Genomic DNA, 19,267 nt, shown 5'->3' on the forward strand with positions numbered 1-19,267 from the left:
CTCCCTGCCTTCTGACCTCAGCAGGGGTGCGGACTTGCACCTTCTGTCCCTTGGACAGCTGGCTGCAGTGGGGAGTTAAAGAATTCCCTGGGAGGTAGTGCCTGGGAGGAGGTGATTGTCTTCTAATCACCCGTGTTCTGCTGGAGAGAAGCAGAGCCTAGCATTCTGCAGTCCCCAGTTCTCTCTTCATTGTAGATCATGTTGTAGGGGATAAAAGCAGGCATCCTTCGTGGTAGATACCTCACAGGGATCCGAGGAATTTGAAAGTTCTTTCCCTATCTGCTCAGAGAAGTGGGCATCAGTCAGCTCTGTGATACCTGAAGATAAAGGGTGGTACCATGTCCGCTCGCACCATGTCCCACCACCTCTTTCCCATGGAGCTTGGTTTTGGACAGACAGAAGCCTAGCTTGGAACATAACGGTATCTATGGCAAGGACAGGTTTCCTTGGACAGGAAAGGAGCTCCTGATTGCTGAGGTGTGGGTGTCCATGCCCCTTCCCTCAGGGCCCTCAGTCCTCAGTGAGGCCACAGCTGAGGCTTTATGTGGAAGATGGCACTTCAGAAACTGTTCCTGGAACAGGAGTGTCACCAGCACATCACCAGGATCCTGGGCCAGGGTGGCAGCCCCAGATCTCTTCTCACGTCTTTAGTCCGATCCTGCTGTAAGACATGATGGCCATACCCACTGACCTCAGTGCCACCACTTGCAGCCCAAGGGCTATCCAGGCCTTTATCTGAGGTGGCATTTCTCACCATACCAGTTTCATGGCACCATGTCCAGTTGCTCTTACACTCCCATTTTCCTGCATCTATGGGGTGATCCCATCCTCAAGGCACAAAATCACCTGGTAAGTTAGAAGCAGAGCCCATTCCTTGCTGGCTAGGGTGGTGAATCCTGTAATTTCTGAGCTGCACCAAAAGCAATGAGGGGGTTCCACATCCACTCCCTGAATTTTGTCTCTGGTCTTGAACCCTGGCAGCCATGATATATCATGCCTGCCAAGTACAGTGTATATGAAATGCAGTCTGAAAGCTTGGGTTGCTCTCACTGGTGAAGAACATTTATTCACAGTGCAGGGATCCCTCTACCCTTGATCACACCAGAGGGCAAAGTCACCAGATGGAGGAAGAGCAGCATGACCCAATCCGTACATCCAGGCCCAAACAGAAGAGGTTAGGCATCTGAGGGCTGAATGCTGTGGGAGTTGGCACAAGGGTCCAGGCCTTGTCTGGTTGGGGAGCTGCTGGTGATGGATTCTGGGAGGGTAACTTGATCCTAGGAAGAAGGAGGAATATTGGACAACTGCCGTTGAAAGACAGCCTGGACCTGAACAGGTAGGGCAAGGTGCCTCTTCTCGAATCCAGCCCACCACTGCTTTCCCATCATCCAGCATGGAGACAGAATCTCCCACTTGCCCACATCTGGGGGTTCCTACCGCATTGAAGAGGATATTGTCAAAACCAGAGGATGCTGTATCTGTACTCCTATGAAAGGGGAAGCGCTTCTGTAGCCAACGCCAACCCCCAAGGCCCAGGAGCACCAGGAACACGAAGAAGAGGAGGGCCCCTCCAACAGCAACTGGCACAGACACAGCTGCTGCCATTTCACCTGAGGGCAGAGAGGGTACTTGGGTTCTCCAGACAGCTCCCAGTCCTTGTGTCAGGGTTCTGTTTCCAGGACTACTGGCAAGGAATGAGCCTGGGCTGCCTAATGCCTCCAGCCCTTGCTGGCTTCCAGGTTTGCCCTTATTCATCTGTCAGCACAATACTGCAGAGCTGCTCCACCTCTTCCTCTCAGCATGACGGCAGCCAGTGACTGCCAAACACTGGTCTCATTGTCGTCTCCAGCTTAGCCTGGCAGCTCCTTCGAGACAGTTCTCACCCAGGAGACAGTGAAAGCTGGTGCAGCCCTTGTGTACAGCCCACCCCTTGTGGGTACGGTTCTGTGAGGCATAGGCAGGAGAGCACAGAACCCAGTCCTGGTTCAGCTGGTTTCCTGGAGCTGGGCACAGTACTTGCAGCCCTCTCAGCCATCCTGGGCCCAGTGCTTACCCTGGCTAGGTGCAGGCTGCTGGCAGTGCTGTCCTGCCAAGTACTCCACATCATCTAGGGCTATGGGCCCCAGAGCTGGCTGGCCACCCAGAGTGGCTTCAAAAACAATCTGATGGAGAAAGGAAAGCTGATGAATATCTGCAGGGACAGAAGAGAGGGAGGGAGGACAGCTGCCCTGGGAACTCACCTGGAACTCCTCAGAGCTGGACACTTGGATCTGGGCTCGTATCCACTGGTGCCGCAAGCGCCCTCCCTGGCTCCACACAGCTAGCTGGCCTCGGGCACTGCTCAAAAGCACCTTCAACTCGCCCTTATCTGAGAACAGGGACCAGGGCAGGTCAGCTCAGCTTCCTGGAGGACACCTTTGTGATTAACCTGAGCCCCGGTTCCCCTACACCCAGGACCCAGCCACTCACAGAAATGCTCAGGAAAGCCCATGTAGTACCAGAAGCGGAGGCAGGAGGCTGTGGTTGCTGGCAGTGGCTCACTGCGCAGCCAGGCTGCTTGGCCCCCAGGACCGAGCACGCTGGTTTCAAAGAAAGAAAAGTGGCCTGGAAATGAGAGGGTGGATGTGCTGGCTCACTTGACGTGATGGTCTCTAACTTGAGGATCGTTGAGTGAACACAGCCCTGGTCCCACTACAGCCAGTGCGCACCTGCCTCTGTACCCAGGGTATGGTCCACTGTGGGTCTGGGGTAGCGCGATGGGGTGGCTCCGCTGCTCCAGTCCCAGCTGTACCCACCTAGGCTGGGCCAAGCCAGGTGACTCCACCCACACAGGCCAGATTCAAAGTCACAGGACCCTGCAAGGAACTAACAGGTAAGCAGAGCTGCCCCAGTAAGCATCACCATGCCTGGGGCAGGGCCAGGTGGGGGCAAGACGCAGAGAATTGTTTTTGCCATAGATATGCTACTAGTCAGGCCACAGGAAGCTGCTCACCTGGCTGAGCACAGGGCCCATCTCGGAGGAGGAGGTCATCCAGAGCCATGTAGGAACGCTCCACACCTGCGGCCACAGCCTCAAACACTACCTACAGGGTGCCGAGCCACAGATCATGCAGGCTGGTCTAGCAACTCTTGAGGATGACAAAGGTCATCCCCCTCCCCCCCTCCCCCTCCCCGCCCAGGCACTCACCCTCCAGGCCTGCTCAGCCTGCACATTCACACTGCCCAGACGCCAGGCAAATCCACCGTGGGCACTGATGCTGAGCTCCTGACGCCTTGTGCCCTCTTCCACGTGGACCCTCAGGGTGCCTACCCACCAAGAACCAGCCAGGTTAGCTGCTTTAGGGGTTCCCTAGTTGTGGACGGGTCCTTCCCTTTTCTGTAGCCCCTCACCTGGGTTATGAAGGCTAAAATGGTACCAGAAGGTCAGGCAGGCAGGCTGGGTCAGGGGCTGGTGCTCCTCTGAGGTCAGAGAGGCCACATGACCCTTGGGCAGTACATTTGGGCTGGTGTCCACCACCATGTAGTGCCCTGGGGGAAGGGAGACCAGCATCAGCTTGCTTTCCCCTGGCCAGCCCTTTGTACCCCCACCCCAGCCAGAGCAGTACCTTGGGCTGTTTCTGTGGTATGGTCTATCCAAGGACCCCAAGGAGCATGGCCTGAGGCATTACTCTGGAGCTTCCACAGCCCTAAGCCCCCAGGAGAGAAGCCGCAGTCAGAGTCTTCAAAGGAACAGCTCTTGGGGGCCCAGCAGGGACCTGGCCGCACAGCTATGTCATCCAGGGCCATTGTGCCATGGTACCCATCCCGGAGGCCTTCAAACAGCAGCTGAGGGTAGAGAGTGGTAATTGGCGGGGGCCAACCCTACACCATCTACCAAGTGCCAAGCTCACCCTCACCTGGTACTGGGTTCTGGCCTCTAGCTGGTGGTGAAGAGTGACCCAAGCCTGGTGCCAGCGGTTGCCATGGGTGCCCAACCTGGACCACAGTAGTGTGTCTTCCTCCCCATCCTTCCTCATGGCCAGGCGCAGTGTCCCTGAAGAGGAGTGGAATTTAAAGGGGAACAGACCCCAACTCTTGGTGCCTCAGGCTGCAATGGGCACCAGGTACATCCAGAGGGTCTAACAGCTCAGACTCACCAATCTGGGGCCCATACAGATGGTACCAGAAGCTGAGACATTCCTTGGGGGCAAGCGGCACCTGGGGTCTTGTAAGCAAGAGAGCACCTTGTCCACGAGCAGGTGGGTCTGTGGGATCCAGGAACATGAAGAAACCTACAAGGGATGGAAAGCTGAGCTGCAGAAATGCTCTTCCAGTTTGCGCTCCCCTCCCAGGCCTCAGAGAACCACGGGAACTCCCCTACCTTGGCCAGTGGTGTGGTCATACTCAGAGCCATGGCTTCTTACACGGTGCCAGTGGGCATCTGTGAGGTGGCCTGTGTGCCAGCTGCATGAGTCCCGTTCAAAGTTACAGGAGACCTCTGGGAGTGGGGTAGGGTGAGGTCAGCACCCCACCCCTGGCCCCCATTCCCAGCTGTGATAAGGATTAGAGATTGACTGGGTAGAGATGGGAGGTGGGCAGGAGAGACCTTGGTCACTCTTAGTGGTCACTGTGGGGTCGCAGTCTCTCAGGGTCACATTATCCACCCCAGCCCTCTGCTGGCCAGGGCCATCCAAGTCCACCAGACCGACGAACTCCAGCTTTGGGCAGGTAGAGGGAAAGGACTGTAAGCTAGGGGCAGGCTCATTACAGATTCCCCATCCTGGATTGCTGTCCTCACCTGGAATGGTCGATGGCGTGCTCCAAGAAGAACCTTCTCCACCGTCCATCCCCCACTGCTGCTGCTTGGGGCCTGCCACACCAGCTCCCGGAAGCCATTCTGTACCACAATCAGTGCCAAGAAACCTGACCAAGGGAGTTTGTGTGGGTGGGTCATCCTCACACCCTGTCCACATGCAGGTGGCTCCTGGGGCCAAAAGGCATGTAGTACCTTGGGGATGACTGTGAAAACAGTAGGCCATGTGGAGTTCACAGTGAGGACCAGAGGGGCCCAGGGCAGGTGTGAGAGCCCGGGCCTCAGATCTTAGCTGCCCCCAGGCCTTCTGCAGAGACAGGAAGTGCCCTGTGTGAAGAACAAGGTACCCCTCACTGCTCTGGTATCCCTGTCTTACACACACTCTCGAAGAGGGGGCTCCTGTGGGAAAGTGGCCTCACCAGGAACATCCCAGTTGGCATCCCTGGCAGGCTTCCCGTTCTGGACTTCAACCCGTTGCCATTGCAGCTTTCCAACACTGATGTCCTCCCAGCCCCCAGCAGAGGCGGACTCAAAGTCTGTGGTGCCTGCAACAACAGTAGCCTGCTCCGCAAGGCAGCAAAGCCCAGATCCCTGGCCTGCCCGGGCCCCCTGCACACGCGGAACCCAGGCTCTGCCCGGCCTCACCACACTTCCACTCATCCTCGCCCTCAGCGCACTGCTGCTGGAAATCACAAAGCTGCTCCGGGGGCACACACAGCTCTCCACAGGAGAGATGCCCTGGCTCGCAGGCTTTCTGGGCCAGCCTGATGGATGTCTGGGGACAGAGCATGGTGACTGCAGAGTGGACACACCTGGAGTAGGACTGGGGACGGGCTGGAGTGGTTGAGGACCTGGCTTTACCTGGGCAGGCCAGGGGAGGGCCTTGGGCATATCACCGGGAGCAAGTCTGCAGTAGTTGGATATGATGAGGTCATCCAAGCCCACAATGCCTCCTGGACCAGTCTCCCCAGCTAGGAGGATCTGAGGACAGGGAGGGCTCAGGGAGGGCCAAGCATTATTCTGTCCTGTCTTCTTTCTGATACGCCCCCCTCCCCCACACTCCTGCGCCGTGTACTGTACTTCATAAATTGCCAGACACACTCAACCTCTCCCACTGAGCAGCCCTCAAGAGTGACGATAAGGCATGCCATGTTCTGTGCATGATCTAGCAGGGTTCCCTGGATCCCATCCCCGATCCCAGCCTCACTCGGAATGGGTGGGCACTCTGAATGTCAACCCGGTCTCTGACCCAGGCTGTCCCCAGCTCTCCACGGTGGCTCTGCAGGAGGACAGGAGCCTGGGTGGCGTTGAGCCCCTGTGCCTGCAGGAACAGCTGGAAGCGGCTGGCCTCAGACCCATGCAGGTAGTAATAGAAGGTGAGCTGAAACAGAAGACATCTCTGGCTGCCAGGGCCCTCTGGCATCTAAACAACCAGGAAGGGCAACCCCACGTGTGTCTTATTGTTTCGCACACCCATCTTACCGAGCAGTTGTAGGGGACTGAGGCTTGGAACTCAGGGCTAAAGAGGATGGCAGCGGTGCCAGGCTTGGCCTCAGAGACTAGGAAGAACCCTGTGAGAGAGGGCAAATGTGGGCCAGGGTCACTGGGAGAGAGATGGATAGACAGGACCATGTCCAGGGTCCCTTGGAGACCTCACCATATGCACTGTTCCGGCTGTGATCTCGGTGGGGCCAGGCAGGGCTCACCACGCTGCCAGCACTGCAGTTCCGGGTCCAGTTCTCCAACTGGTTCCATGGTCCCAGGCCCGTCTCAAAGTCAGTGGCCATGTGGTGGCCTAAGGAGTGGGGTCGAGGTGTTATCACGGCCACTGAGCAGGACTTTATGTCGTCAGATGGCTCTGGTTCCAGGGAGACACTGGCTGTCCCATCTGGAATGGCTATGCCCATGTCTGTTTTCCTGGACTAGCCCCAGTGATTTTTGAAGGACCCAGAGATCAAGGTCCAGCCTCCCGGTCTCATTCTGTATTCCCTCACCCTGCCCGGCCCAGGATGGCCCCAGCCTCACTGCAGATGAGCGGGTCTTCGTCAGATCTGTCCCCACAGTTGTCTTCGCCGTCACACAGCTGGTGGGGCTCCACACAGGCCTTGTTCTGGCAGTGGTGGTGTCCCAGGGGGCAGCTGGCCCGAGGCACTGGGGTGGAAGATAGTTAGGTCACTGTGGCCTCAGGGAGGTGGGCAGTGAGGGTCTCCCAGATTTGGACAGGGTGAGCTACAGTCTTACCAGGCAGCCCACAGTCCCGGAACTCCACGTCATCCAAGGCCACGGCACCCCTGTGTGTGGCATTTCGGGTGGCAGAAAATGTCACCTGGAGAGAGGAAAAGGGTCCTTAGGACCTAGGCCAGTGCCCAGAACCTCCCCATGGTCCCCAGCCTGGAAGACCACCCAGCTTACTTTGAAGTCACCCTGGACACGGCCAGTGTTCACTGCCAGCCGCTGCCAACCAGGACCCCAGGGTCCTGAGCTCTGCCACAGGGTCAGTGTCTCCACACCATGAATCAGCTCCAGTCGAAGCTCAGCAGCATCTGCAGTGTTTCTGAGTGGTCCTGGGGCGTCTTCAACCCCCGGTGCCTCCCTCCCGCCCACCAGCTGTACACTAGCCCTCAACCTGGAGCGTCCTCCTGCTTCTGTAGCCCCCCCTTCCTCGCCCAGCCACAGCACGCACCTCGAGAAGCTGTGTGGTACCAGAGCCTCAGTTCACAGGTAGGGGCTGCCTCACGCATGACAGGGGAGCGCAGAGTCGCGGTGGCCGCCTCCTTCCCATGGTGGGTTCCCACAGCCATGTACCAGCCTGGCCCAAGGTGAGAGGTTAGGCGGCCAGACAGGAAGCCAAGCTGGGAGAACAGGGTGCATGCACAGGGATTCCCTAGGCGTTACCCAAGTCAGTGCCGTGTGTGTGGTCAGAATGAGGCCCAGGACCACCCAGCACTGCCCCTGCCCGGTCTCGAAGCCAGCTGTAGCCTGAGGTGCTGATATCCCGCCAGCCACAGGAGTCCTGCTCGAAGCTGCAGGAGAAAGGGCTACTCGGGGAGGTCGAGGCACCGTGGAAACCTACGAGAATGAGCGCTCAGCGGTCTGCCTTCACACCGCCACTCCCTGCCACTCCCACCCGACCAGCTCACCACACTGGGCTTCATCTGAACAGTCTCCACAGTCACACACAAAGTTGCATACAGCTTCGACGGGACTTCTGCAGTGGCGGGGGACCCAGGTCTTGCCTAGGGACTGCACAGCTGGCAGAGTAAGAACCAAGTGAACGAAGGGCAAAGGGACATATATGTATGTATGTGTGTACATGTATGTGCTACGCAACAGGTGTGGAGGTCAGAGGACAACTGAGGTGGGAACCATTTATTTCCTTCCACCATGTGGGGCCCAGGGATTGCACAAACGCCATCAGGCTTGACAGCAAGTGTCTTTACCTTCTGAGCCACTGATATCTTGCCAGCTATCAGTGGCCATTTTGAGCAGCATAAATTCTATGTACAGAGAAACCCCAGACCCGACTGACTTCAGGGTTAAGCCCTATGAGATCACATAGAGAGGAACCTGGCATCTGCTAAGAACTGCCACTGAGGCTCTACATCAAAAGCAGACAAAATGCACTCCCCTTCCTAGTCCCACAGAGCCCCTGCATGCCAGGGAGGGGAAAGGGCTCTTAACAAGAAACACCCCATATGGAAGGCACAGAAGCCCACATGACTAGGAATTGGAAGTGTTTCCAGTAAGTAGGGTCTCCCCACTCCCCCAAAAGACATACTGAGCTGGGCGGTGGTGGCGCATGCCTTTAATCTCAGCACTCGGGAGGCAGAGGCAGGCGGATCTCTGTGAGTTTGAGGCCAGCCTGGTCTACAAGAGTTTGTTCCAGGACAGCTAGGATTGTAACACAGAGAAACCCTGTCTCAAAAAACCAAAACAAAACAAACAAAGACACACTGAATATGACCAAGGAACTTCCACATGTTCCACTATGGGAAAGTGGCAGGCAAAGGCTCTCAGAGAGCTGGGTAGATGGTCACCTATGATGGCCCGTGGCCTCTCCTCTAGGACAGCGAGATAAGATTTACATGGGCTATCAAGCCCATTGGCTTGTCTTGGATGCCCTCATTGTAGACAACCCGCTTCTGACAAGTTCCTGTATCTGCCCTGACACCAACTGGGTCCAGACAGTAGTTTACTTACCCATAAATAGGGCCACAGTTGAAAGGAGGTGGCTAGGCAGGTGCATGGCCAGGATGGAGGGAGGATGTCCCGGTGGTAGTGAGGCTGTGTAGCCTAGAGGAGCCTTTACTCAGTGATCAGTCTACAGTGGCCTCACAGGCTGACTTAGCTCTCAGTGGAAAGGGCTCAGCTCCTTTATACCTGCAGCCCCTCGGCTGGGTCCCATCCAGTGATGACAGGCCGAGCATCGGCTGTAAAAGTGGCTCTAGAAGGGGGCCCTGCTTGGCTCTTTCTGACCAAAGGTCAGGTCATGGGCATCCTGTGCATCCACCCAGCCCTGCCCTGCCCTTCCCACTGGAAGCTTCTATTGGAATGTGGAGAGGTTGGGGACCCCACTTGCAAGGCTCTAAGATTCTCAGATGGGACCTTCAGCCCCGCCCTGGTGCGGGCCAAAGATGTCAGGGCAGTCTACTCGAGGGCTGCACATGGCTTCCTCCACTCTGTGCTCAGGGGATCAGAGCAGGAGAAGTCCAGCATCGACAGCCTGCCTCTGTGGACCAGAACAAGTCCCATGTCAGGATACCACCTGCAACTCAAGCTGTGTCACCCTGCCAACTATTCTGGTGTGTGTGCGTGTGTGCGCGTGCGTATGTGACAAGGTCTCATGTGGCCCAGGCTGCCCTGAACTTACTATGGGGATAACTTCTGATCCCCCTGCCTCCACTTCTCAAGTACTAAGATTAAAGACATCTTTGCCACACTTAGCTTATACAGTACTCCAGACTGGACACGGGGATTTCGTGTATACCAGGCAAGCACTCCAACCAACCGAGCTCCATCTTTAGCCTCCTATTCGCCTTTAAAACCTGTCCCGAGCAGCCATGTGCTAGGTGGCCCACGATAGGAAAGTCTTGATGAACACGCAAGCTCATTTCCCCACAGTTGAGGCAGGAGGGATGTCGGAGGTTTGAAGCGCTTGTTACATGGAGCTAGACTCTGCCTCCGACTTATTTTACTGTGACCTTGGGGCTTGTCTCACCTGAGCCTGTCTGCTGGCCTATACAAGAGTATCTCAGTAATGTCTACTTGCAGTCTACAGGGACGTCATGAGCTAAACAAAGGTTGGCCCAAGTGTGTGGTAAGGGATTCCCCCAGCCCTGGCTTTCCCTAGTACCCACTATAATGGCACACTGTGCACTGGGACTTCTTAGAGCAGGGATTAAGCTTGTCCCTACCCTGTTCAGTGAGGTGGCATTGGTACAGAGACTTAGGCTCAGGGGGTGTGAATGGCCCAGGGACTAAGACACATACGAGGTCAGAGATCCTGAGTGAGTAGGCACAGGCAGTTAGTGTGCAGCCGCAGGGTCTTAAGGGTTGTGGGTACAGTGATCCTTCCCTGTTGGCTGACCATTCAGGGCTGGGACTGAAACAGATGCACAATGCAGCCAGCCTATCAGCTAGCCAGGAGAGTGGTGCCAGGACCCCTTCCTGTTGGCATTCCTAGAACTACAGGAAGGGGGCACCTGTGGGCACCCCAGGAACTGATTTCTTGTGCAAGATCTTGTGGGGCCTCTTCCTAGATGTCCTTGGGGATAGCAGCTTCATGGAGGAGCAATCAGGCCATAAATGGCAGCAACTCAGGGGCCCCTTATCTGAATCCAAAGGGCTGAGTATGCACCAACAGTCCCCAGGGCCTCCTGGAGCGGAGCTGGTATATCCTGGGGCAACCCAAAGGTAGCAAAGCTAAGACACAAGTCAGGGACTAGCAGGCTTATCAAAGCTTTTAATTCCTATGGAGCAGACTGTTCTGGCTTCCGAGGCCTGGCAGGTGGCATGCTGCCAAAAGTACAAAAGGGAAGCACGGGGCCAGTCCTTCAGGAGACGACACAGCAAGAGCAGAGTCCTGACTTAGTTGCTGGGGAGCAGGGCCTCAGTAGCCATCGTCAGACCAGGTGACCTCATAATCAGGATACTTGGCTTTGATCTTCTCAGTTGAAACCGAGTGCTGGGCACGACCATAACCCTAGAGAGAAGATGACCACTAGTCTGCCTGGTCTTTTGCTTTCTGAGTCTACCCAGCAGCCACACTAATAGCAGGCAGGGGAAAAGTAACCAAACCCTACCATCCTAACCGTGCTGGGAACTGAATGGGCTAGGTAGGTGATGCCTGAGGCTTCAGGGTGGTCTTTACGGAGAGATGGAGATGGCCAGGGCTTTGAGTCTGACCCCAGCACTGACTGCCCCAAGCCTCCCCGCCCCCAAAGAGCCAGGACACAGACCCATAAGGCTCTACGATGAGGGAGTACAGCCCAAGGCAGGTGGCTTCCAACCACCCTGATGTCATATGGGAAATGTGCAGAGAGGAAGTCACAGCCTTGAAGGGTTCTGTAGCTTCAACCTTGTGAGACCCAGAGGTGGTCTGAGTAGCAAGTCGGGGAGTCGCGCTCACAAGGTCAGTCTGGCCTAGGGACTGGGGACCGGAGCTCACCATAGAGTAGCCATACACGTGTATCTTCCTGTCCTGGCTTTGGTGGGAGATGCGTCCGCCGCCTAGGCACTCACAATCATAGCCATTCTTTTGCAGCTCGCCTGACACTTTGTCATAAATATCCGCTGGAGTGGGGAGAGGGGCCTTAGGATATGCCCTAGTCGCCATTGTTGGCCCCATAATGGATTCTAGGGCTGGATATAGGGGTTTGAAGCTCCAGGTCTTGATGGTCTTTTTCCCAGTGGAGATGAGCCCCGCCCTCCCGCAGGCACAAGGATGGACGGAAGATACTTTCGAAGAGGGAGAGGGGACTGAAAAGGGTCCGGTCTCGCACTCCTTTCTGCCCCAAACCCCGACTTTTCTAGGTCAGCCTGGCTTAAGTGTTAGTACAAGGCACAGTACATCAGCATTCACAGCTCCGCCACCAGCAACTGCAAGGTTCAGGCCCCGCCCCTACCCTTCGTCCCACCCCACAGGCACAGAGGCCCCGCCCTCACCGTGGTACTCTGCCCATTTGTATCCACGCACGATTTCCTTGCACTCCTTCGTCGGATCCTCGGAGGGCGATGCTAAGTGGACTCGAATCAGCACGTACTTGAAGACGCCATCTGAGTCTATGTCCACATCAGGAATCTGAGTGAGGTCCGCCGCCATGTTCCCCGGAGCGCTTGGCCTCAGGACCCCAGAACCCCTTTCCCAGCCCGACCGAGGCCTTAGCGTGTGGGAGGCGGGCCCTTTGGCAGCCCCGGCCAATCCCGTGAGGGGATGTTTCCCGAGGCCCAGAGCCTCAGCCAGTTGTACTTCTGTTCTGAGGCACGGACTAGCCAATTGCAACCCAGTTCTTTGCAGCTTTGAGATCTTGAGTCACTGTTAAAGGAGCTGCGATCTAGGGAAATCAGTGATGCTGTAAGTCAAGTTGCTGGAGGTGGGGCAGCAAAAGAGGATGCACTGACGCATCCCGGTTCCACTCCTGAGTCCTAGGGCTCCAGTTTCCTAGCATAAACCATTAAATCAGAAGTCTTCTTTTCCCCAACATCCGTAAGCCGGAGGACCTCTCTCCCGTCCGGCTTCCCCCTCCACAATAACCTCACGTCCAAGGTTTCCCGTTGCCAAGCTTCTACGCCCCAGACGTTCAGCACCACCACCACCACACCACCACACCACCACCACCACCACCACCACCACCACCACCACCACCACCACCACCACCACCACCACCACCACCGAGTTAGCAGCAGCTACATTCAAGTTCTATTTTACTTGGTTTGAAAGCATTTGCCCTTTGGAAATGGGCGAATTCTTGCCAGGGGCGTTCTTACCAGCCTGCCGCAGGAAGGAATGTGGAGCCCCTGGGGAGGGCGGCAGGCGGTGCGGCAGCAAGTGTTGCAAGGGCGGCATGGGGCAGGTGCTAAGACACAGGCGAAGGTGGGAGCTCTGGGCTGTTCCGGGGACACAGAGCAGGGTAAGGGGTGGGGGGTAGTGACGCATGCGCACACTGCGCGCACAGGGAGTTGTCCCAGGCTCTCGCGCTGGACCTCCCTTACCTAAGAAGGGGCTTCGGGGTTCTAGAGAGTACTTGTCCAGCTTCTGGCCTCAAGCCTCTCTGGGTTACACCCTCCACGGAGCCCTGGGCTCAGATCCGAGTGCAGTTAGGCTGCAGAGGTCCGACAAGGGGCCCAGGGCTGCCTAGGCTTACAGTCTCCATTACACATCAGGCTTTGGCTTCTACTCTCAGCTTGGAGTTCAGCCAGGGCGAGTACGCGGCACTTTTGTGCATAGGTTGGACTCATGTTAAGCCTCAGCACCGGCTCCCTATAGGCTCCCACACCGGGTGGCTCACTACTCTGCACCCCAACCAGTCCCTAGTTAGGGACAGCCCCTGTTCCTTATTCCCAAATCAGTCGGCAGGTAAGTGTTGCTCTATGAAGGGTCCCCTGCTAATTCATCAGCACACACTTCCCACCTCCCTGGGAGATTAAGGCCTGCGCTTCCATCTTCTCTGGAAGGTGGATTTTTTAAGAGCCATCTTGTTGAGTAGGTGTGGATGAGCTCAAACCCTCACCCAGCCAGATTTTAACTCTGGCCAGCACACCATCTGCACTCTGCTTCCCCTTCCCCGGTTCCCCTCTGGATGGCTTGAGCCTTGGCCTTGGCCTAAAGACCCCTCAGTATTCTAACTGGTCCTGCAAGGGCCCAGACCAAGGTGACCAGAGGTGAGAGAACCTCAGGACAGGCAGTACTGTTAGGGTGTAGCATCCGCCCTGCCCGTTGCCTCAACATCCTAGGGATGCACAGGAACCAGGCCTCTGAAACCTGACACACCCCAGACACGGGAGGAGGGTTAGGGGAGTGCTTGCTTACAGTAAGGACTTTAGGCTTTGGTCAACATGAACTGCTAGACTAGGAGGAAAGGGAATGGATCCAGGGTTGGCGAGCTATAGCAAGCACCCACGAAGTATATCAAGTTTGTCCCCATGGGATGTGTGTAGTAGTAACCTTCCACTAGAAGGCAGAGCCCAGCGGTCCTCAGGCCCACCCCACCTCCCAGCGGGGAGCACCGAGGGCGAGGACCGGGCTCTTGGGGAGCCCCCTCCCCCTGGCTGACTTGAGAGCCCAGGATGTAGGTAGGATCTGGGTGGTCTGGTTGAAAACAGGAAGGAAGAGAAGCAGCTGATGGGAAACAGGTCGTCGGGGAGTATGGCGGGGGTGGGCTCCTAGGCAAAGTTAGATGTTTGGAGTGGGTGGAGCTCAGGGCAGAGATTTTGTAGAAGACTAAGGAAGGCTCCGGGGGACTTAGCGGGGCGCTGAACCAGCTGGTCCAGATTCTGGGGGCAGTCTTTATGGATCAGGCTGGGCCTGAGTAGAGTAGGCAGGGCTCTGGTTAGAGCCTGGGCCTAATAGTCCCAAAGCTCACATGATGTCATCTAGCAGATTGGCGCTGGCTACCCAGTCGAGTGCTCGCGGCTCGGAAGCAGCCATGATCATGCACATGAAGGGGCGGCCAGTGCGCCGATCGATGGGATAGATGGTGGTGGGTGTGAAGCGCCGGTTAGCCTCGACGAACTCGCAGAGCTGCTCATAGACGCGTGGGAACTCATGGCGAAGGAAGACGCCGCGCAGTCGCAGTTCACGCTGGATGTGGATGAAGGCCACTTCACGTGCGCGCCGGCCAGCATCACCCTCCTGGTCCAGGCCCGCAGTGCCTGGAGGTGGCGTTAGGATCAGCGTTTCCATGTCTGGCTCTCCACCACGCGCAGGAGGAGGCCGCGTCGGGCTGCCGGCGGCCAGAGCCACCTTGGCAAACTTGCGCACCGTGGGGCCTGGGCTGCGTGGCGCTGGACGGGCAGCGGCTCCAGGGGGTGCAGCTCCAGGGCCCACGGCCACCGACACACTAAGCAGGAAGCACTCCGCGGGCTCATAGAGCCTCCCGGCCGCCGCCAACTCTCGTGCATAGCTACCCAGGGGCGCTGCATGTGTAGCCAGCTCACGCAGTGATAGGTAGGTGGGCGATAGCAGTAGCCCTTCGAGGCCGAAGCGCAGGAAGTTGTCGGCAGAGCCCGGGCTTGGGAAGCCCAAGAACAGCACGCCACGGCCGCGCGACAGGAATCCGACACGCGCTATCCGGGAGAAGGCGCGATGCACTGGGCTGCTGTCGCGGCAGAACTGCAGCACGTGGCGGCACACGCTGCCCACGCGGCCATACACGCAACGCGCTTTGTGCGCATCCCAGTCCTCTCGGCGGCACAGCCGCGAGCAGTAGTAGGTATAGCAGCTGTGGCATGACTTGAAGTAGAGGCAGGCGTTGAACATGGTCTCTGTCCGCCGACAGCGCGCGTTGGAGCAGGTCATCAAGTCATCCTCGTCGGCGCTGGGCTCCGGAGAAGCGTCGGCTGCCTCCCCTGAGCCAGTGGGCTCCTCAGTGCTGCCAGCCGAGGCCGGGGGTGAGCGCGACGGAGCCAGCGCGGTTGCTCCTCCAGGGCCCGCAGACCGTGAGTCCAGCAGGCGGCGCAGTTGGCGGCCTAAACCTTCGGTGGCAGGCTCTGGGGCCTGGCCTGGTGGCCGTGAGTCAATGACCAGGTCCGTGATGAGCTCGTCCAGCTGCTCGAGGCTGCGCTGGCGGCTGGAGGCAGGGCCCTCAGGGACCTTGGGTGCTGGCTGCCGCTGTCGGCCTCCAGGTAGTTCCCAGCCCCTGGTAGTCGGGCGCTCTACTGAGCGCAGGTCATTGTCCGTGATGGTGATCTCCGGCGTGATGTACCAGTTGCGGCCCAGGCTTTCCCCACCACGGCCCTTTTCTGTAAGTGACGTCTCGGACAGCGACAGTGCTGCATAGCGTCTGGGTGAGGTGGATAGGTTCACTACTACTGGTGGACGCCGGCCTTCCGGGGATGAAACCCGTGTATCCCGAACCTCGCGTCCCAGCAGGTTCTCATAGCTGCGGCCGCGTCCTAGAGGGTCTTCACGACGAGGACCAGGAGCCAGGATGTTGTCCCAGGATCGAGAGTAGTGGCGGCTATCGGTCACCAGCCGGGGCGGGCTTGTGCCGGTGCCACCGTGCCACGAGGCCAACAGTGGTCCAGGGGCGGGAGGAGGCACCACCTGAAGGGTGCGGTAAGGCCTCGGACCCCAATCAGCCCAGGCTGGACTGCTGCGGGGATGCGGGTAAGTGCGAGCCATTATGTCGCGTTCACGGAACCTCCCATAGTCCTCTGTGTAGAAGGTGCGGGCACTGGGGTGTGCCCGGGACTCTTCTGGGACATACCGGGGGACGAAAGGCATTCCGTAGGCTCGAGGAGCCTCCCCGTAGTAGGAACGGGAGGGGGGCTCCTGGATCGGGAAGGTGCGTACTTCCCCAGCATAGTAGCCGCCCCCACGCCTTGGACTGGGTCTGGGGGCTTCTTCGGTCAAATAGGGCCTGGAGCAGTAGCCATCAAAGGGAAGGCCTGGGCTTGTGGTAAAACTGCCTGTGTAGCCCTCAGGTTCCTCAGTGTAGAAAAATTGGGTGGGACCTGGGGGCGTTGCAAAGGTTTGGCTGCGGTGCTCCAAATAGTCCCGGGACCCAGGCAATGGCCCGTCGCAGTACACTGCTCTGGGGTCAGTACAGTACAAGTCACTAGGGGTGGGAGTGCGTGACAGGGCCACATGGCGGGGGCCTGGAATTGTGAGGCCATGGAACTGTGGGACGGTGCGAGCCCAAGGCGCCGCCTCGCTGGGCGCGCAAGATCGCGAGCTTCGGGCGGCGTGCTGCAGCACTGCCTCGTCAGGCTTGATGTCCAAACGGCAGCGGACATGGGGGACGGGTCCTGTGGGTGGTTCAGGTGGTGCACAGCGGCCTGGGGTGGCGCATAGAGGTGCGATGCGTCCGGGGCCGCCACGCTGTGGCTGGAGCTTGATGGGGTGCAGCTCATTGGCGAGAGCCCGTAGCGCAGGGTACGAGGGCTCCTTGTGCGGCGACCCCTCCAACCGCACCGAACGCTGGGTCTCCCGGCCTCTGCGCTGCAGTACTGGCGGCGAAGCTGGAGCAGGCGCCAGGCCATGGGGCCCACGGGGCGCGCTCTTGGAACGGGTGCGGCGCCTCGGCTCGCTGTCTCGGGGCCGGGCGCGCGGTGGCGCGGGCTCGGGAGGTGGCGGCTCTGGGTGTGTCTCCATGGTGGGTTCGTCCAGTGCCTCTAAGAAGTCGAAACTACGGCAGTGGCGCTTGTTGAAAGGCGCGGGCGCAGCTGGCCGGGGCACGGATCGCTCACATGGTTGGCTTTTGGATGTGAGCCCTGGGGCCACCACCTTGATGTCCTGGTACACGGTCGACACCAGCAAGTCCGGCGGGTCCGTGCGGGTCATCTTAAAAGACGTCCCCAGGCTAGCAGTTTCAGTCACTCGGCCTTTCGGGGATTTTGCCCTGGGAGGAGATACCGGTCAGGGCAGCCTCCTTTGCACCCCAGACCCTTTACCCCCACCCCACCCCACGTGCTGGGCCGGCTTACCTGGGGCATAGGGGATGGAGCAGCCCTGGCTGCAGGTCTTGGTCCGGGTTTCTGGTGCTGGCTCCATACCTATATAAGAAGTACCTGCAGGAGAAACCTCACAGGCCATTCAGCCTGCGGGGCAGATATGCCAGGAATTTAGCTTACAGTGAACCCACCATTCTCCGCGCAGCGGGAACTCCTGAGTCTTTCCCTATACTAGGGTCCGCTAGCTAGGCTTGGGTAGATCAATGGGGGGGGGGAGGGGGAGGGGGAAGAATTTGTGACTGTATTACTGCCCTCTGGTGCCTACAGCTGGAATGATGGGCTTTTAGATTTCCTTAAGGTGAGACTATAGCCACCTCCCACCAGCAATGCAGAGGTACCCCTCTGACAGTCAGAGTCCCAGGTGAGACAGTGGTCTCCTCTCCTAGCACTGAAAGTGATCTGGCACTTGGGACAGTCCTTTTTACCTAAGCCTATGTTCTCTCAACTTAATGAGGTCCTAGGCAGAAGAATAACCCCAAAGAGTTTTCTTGGGTCTCAAATATCTTTTCCTTTTGCATAAATCTCTGATCCCAGTTCCGTGGATGAAATCCACCAAGCTTGTTAGGGCAGAGAAGGCTGCAGAGCGAAAGAGCGAACGAGCCCCTCCTGTTTTCCATAATTGCAATGACCCCCCATCCCCATTGTGTGCTTGGCATTCCTGAAGCCAGGTCTAGGCTGCAGAACCACGTGAGGGCCATGTGAGCCACAAGCTCATAGTGTCATTTCCCTGAGCTGCAAACTACCACTAGGTACCAAAGGCAGGAGGCTGTCAGCTAGGAGGAGGCAGAGGAGAGGGTGGGAAAGCAGAGGAAAGGGGGGGAGCCCCTCCCCAGGACAGATTCCTCCCCACTCTGGCTTTGGAAAGCTCCATGGAAACGTGTGGTTGTTCATCCCTGGAGCTATGGACTGGAAAGGATCTAGGCTAATGTTCAGATGTGGGCCACCAGTGTTTGTGGTCCCCAGGGCCTGGAACTGGCTGGAGAAAGAGGGTTTCAGAAGGTGATGACACCCCCTCCCCCCATAAGGCACCTACTCCCAGGACATCTGCTCCAGAGTAAGCTGAGAGTGTGTTGGGGCCTGGCAAGACTTGTATGTGGATGGGCCTTTCAGGGTCAGTCTGTAGTCCCAGGTATATAAGGGGCTTTCTGATAGAGGGGCTGCTTTTTTTTGGAGCCAGGGCTCATTAAGTACCAAGGCTAGTTCCAAACCCAGGTTCATGCCGACCCTATTCGGACCCCTTTCATTTTAAACTCCATGCCAGGTCAGAGTTTGGGCTAGATGACAGGGTCTGAGGCTCCGCCCCAGGAAGGTGACAGCACGCTTTGCTGGCTGCAGCTGTCAGGAGCTGGGCGCTGTGATACCGGCTCTCTGTGGGATGGGGGTAGGGTTTGCTTTTGTATCCTAGGTATTTTGAAGACCCTTCCCACACAGCAATCCTTTTCTGGCCTGTCCCGGAGCAGCCATCGCTAGGACCTAGTCTGCGTTGCTTGGGGGCGGGGACTCATCCTTCCGTGCAGCCCCCTCCCGTGCCAACAGCTCCACATGCTGGACGATTTGGCTTGACCTCTTACCTGGTTATTTCTTCATGAGCTGAGCCCAGGTAGGCTGCATAACCCAAATCGGTTCCGGTGTGTACCTGACCCGGCTATGTAGCCGGTACCGGCAGAAGCTTGGAGGCAGCAGCTCTGATCCTGGCCTGGCTGCTCAGTGCTGCCCCCAGTGGTAATCAGTAAGGTAGTACTTAAAGGGGCCGTGCTGGAAGGGAGATGTCTAGTGGGGTCCAGATACGAGTGATCGCCCTAG

At 57.8% G+C, this 19,267-nt stretch overlaps 2 protein-coding genes across 14 annotated transcripts; both read right to left on the minus strand.

Annotated features, from left to right (window-relative positions):
* Positions 1–114: 114 nt before the first annotated feature.
* LOC126509263 (14 kDa phosphohistidine phosphatase) lies at positions 115–12,285 on the minus strand. Of its 13 annotated transcripts, XM_050155051.1 has the most exons (29): positions 11,957–12,105; positions 7,933–10,994; positions 7,688–7,861; positions 7,476–7,601; positions 7,205–7,335; positions 7,034–7,118; positions 6,818–6,943; positions 6,450–6,587; positions 6,275–6,363; positions 6,000–6,173; positions 5,576–5,773; positions 5,438–5,534; positions 5,212–5,337; positions 4,988–5,119; positions 4,778–4,902; positions 4,586–4,697; positions 4,361–4,477; positions 4,137–4,271; positions 3,897–4,033; positions 3,606–3,825; positions 3,391–3,528; positions 3,188–3,306; positions 2,993–3,083; positions 2,709–2,855; positions 2,470–2,604; positions 2,241–2,368; positions 2,054–2,162; positions 1,438–1,610; positions 115–1,277 (listed from the first exon to the last, which is right to left on the minus strand). In XM_050155051.1, the coding sequence occupies exons 2-29, from the start codon at positions 8,105–8,107 to the stop codon at positions 1,176–1,178; spliced, it is 3,759 nt and encodes a 1,252-aa protein (XP_050011008.1). In that variant the 5' UTR covers positions 8,108–10,994; positions 11,957–12,105; the 3' UTR covers positions 115–1,175. The 13 variants fall into 13 exon arrangements, with proteins under 13 accessions (XP_050011008.1, XP_050011001.1, XP_050010996.1 ...); XM_050155044.1 differs by having other exon boundaries at positions 115–1,610; positions 3,606–3,861; positions 5,438–5,567; positions 5,654–5,773; XM_050155039.1 differs by having other exon boundaries at positions 115–1,610; positions 3,606–3,861; positions 5,212–5,773; positions 7,933–9,521; positions 10,283–10,994.
* Positions 12,286–13,060: 775 nt separating this feature from the next.
* Ajm1 (apical junction component 1 homolog) lies at positions 13,061–19,152 on the minus strand. The gene is made up of 2 exons (XM_050155052.1): positions 19,036–19,152; positions 13,061–17,551 (listed from the first exon to the last, which is right to left on the minus strand). The coding sequence occupies exon 2, from the start codon at positions 17,292–17,294 to the stop codon at positions 14,370–14,372; it is 2,925 nt and encodes a 974-aa protein (XP_050011009.1). The 5' UTR covers positions 17,295–17,551; positions 19,036–19,152; the 3' UTR covers positions 13,061–14,369.
* Between the last annotated feature and the right edge of the window lie 115 nt (positions 19,153–19,267).

The sequence above is a fragment of the Alexandromys fortis genome, unplaced genomic scaffold (assembly GCF_014885135.2).
Source record: "Alexandromys fortis isolate MF-2015 unplaced genomic scaffold, M_Fortis_MF-2015_v1.1 scaffold_72, whole genome shotgun sequence".
Taxonomy (NCBI): domain Eukaryota; kingdom Metazoa; phylum Chordata; class Mammalia; order Rodentia; family Cricetidae; genus Alexandromys; species Alexandromys fortis.

Excerpts from the sequence above, each read along its gene's own strand:
- LOC126509263 (XM_050155039.1), bottom strand. The coding sequence starts at position 8,107 with ATGTACACACATACATACATATATGTCCCTTTGCCCTTCGTTCACTTG. Across the intron at positions 4,698-4,777 it reads CACGCCATCGACCATTCCAG|CTGGAGTTCGTCGGTCTGGT; the intron begins GTGAGGACAGCA and ends ACCTGCCCAAAG. Across the intron at positions 2,369-2,469 it reads GGGCTTTCCTGAGCATTTCT|ATAAGGGCGAGTTGAAGGTG; the intron begins GTGAGTGGCTGG and ends CCCTGTTCTCAG.
- Ajm1 (XM_050155052.1), bottom strand. The coding sequence starts at position 17,294 with ATGACCCGCACGGACCCGCCGGACTTGCTGGTGTCGACCGTGTACCAG.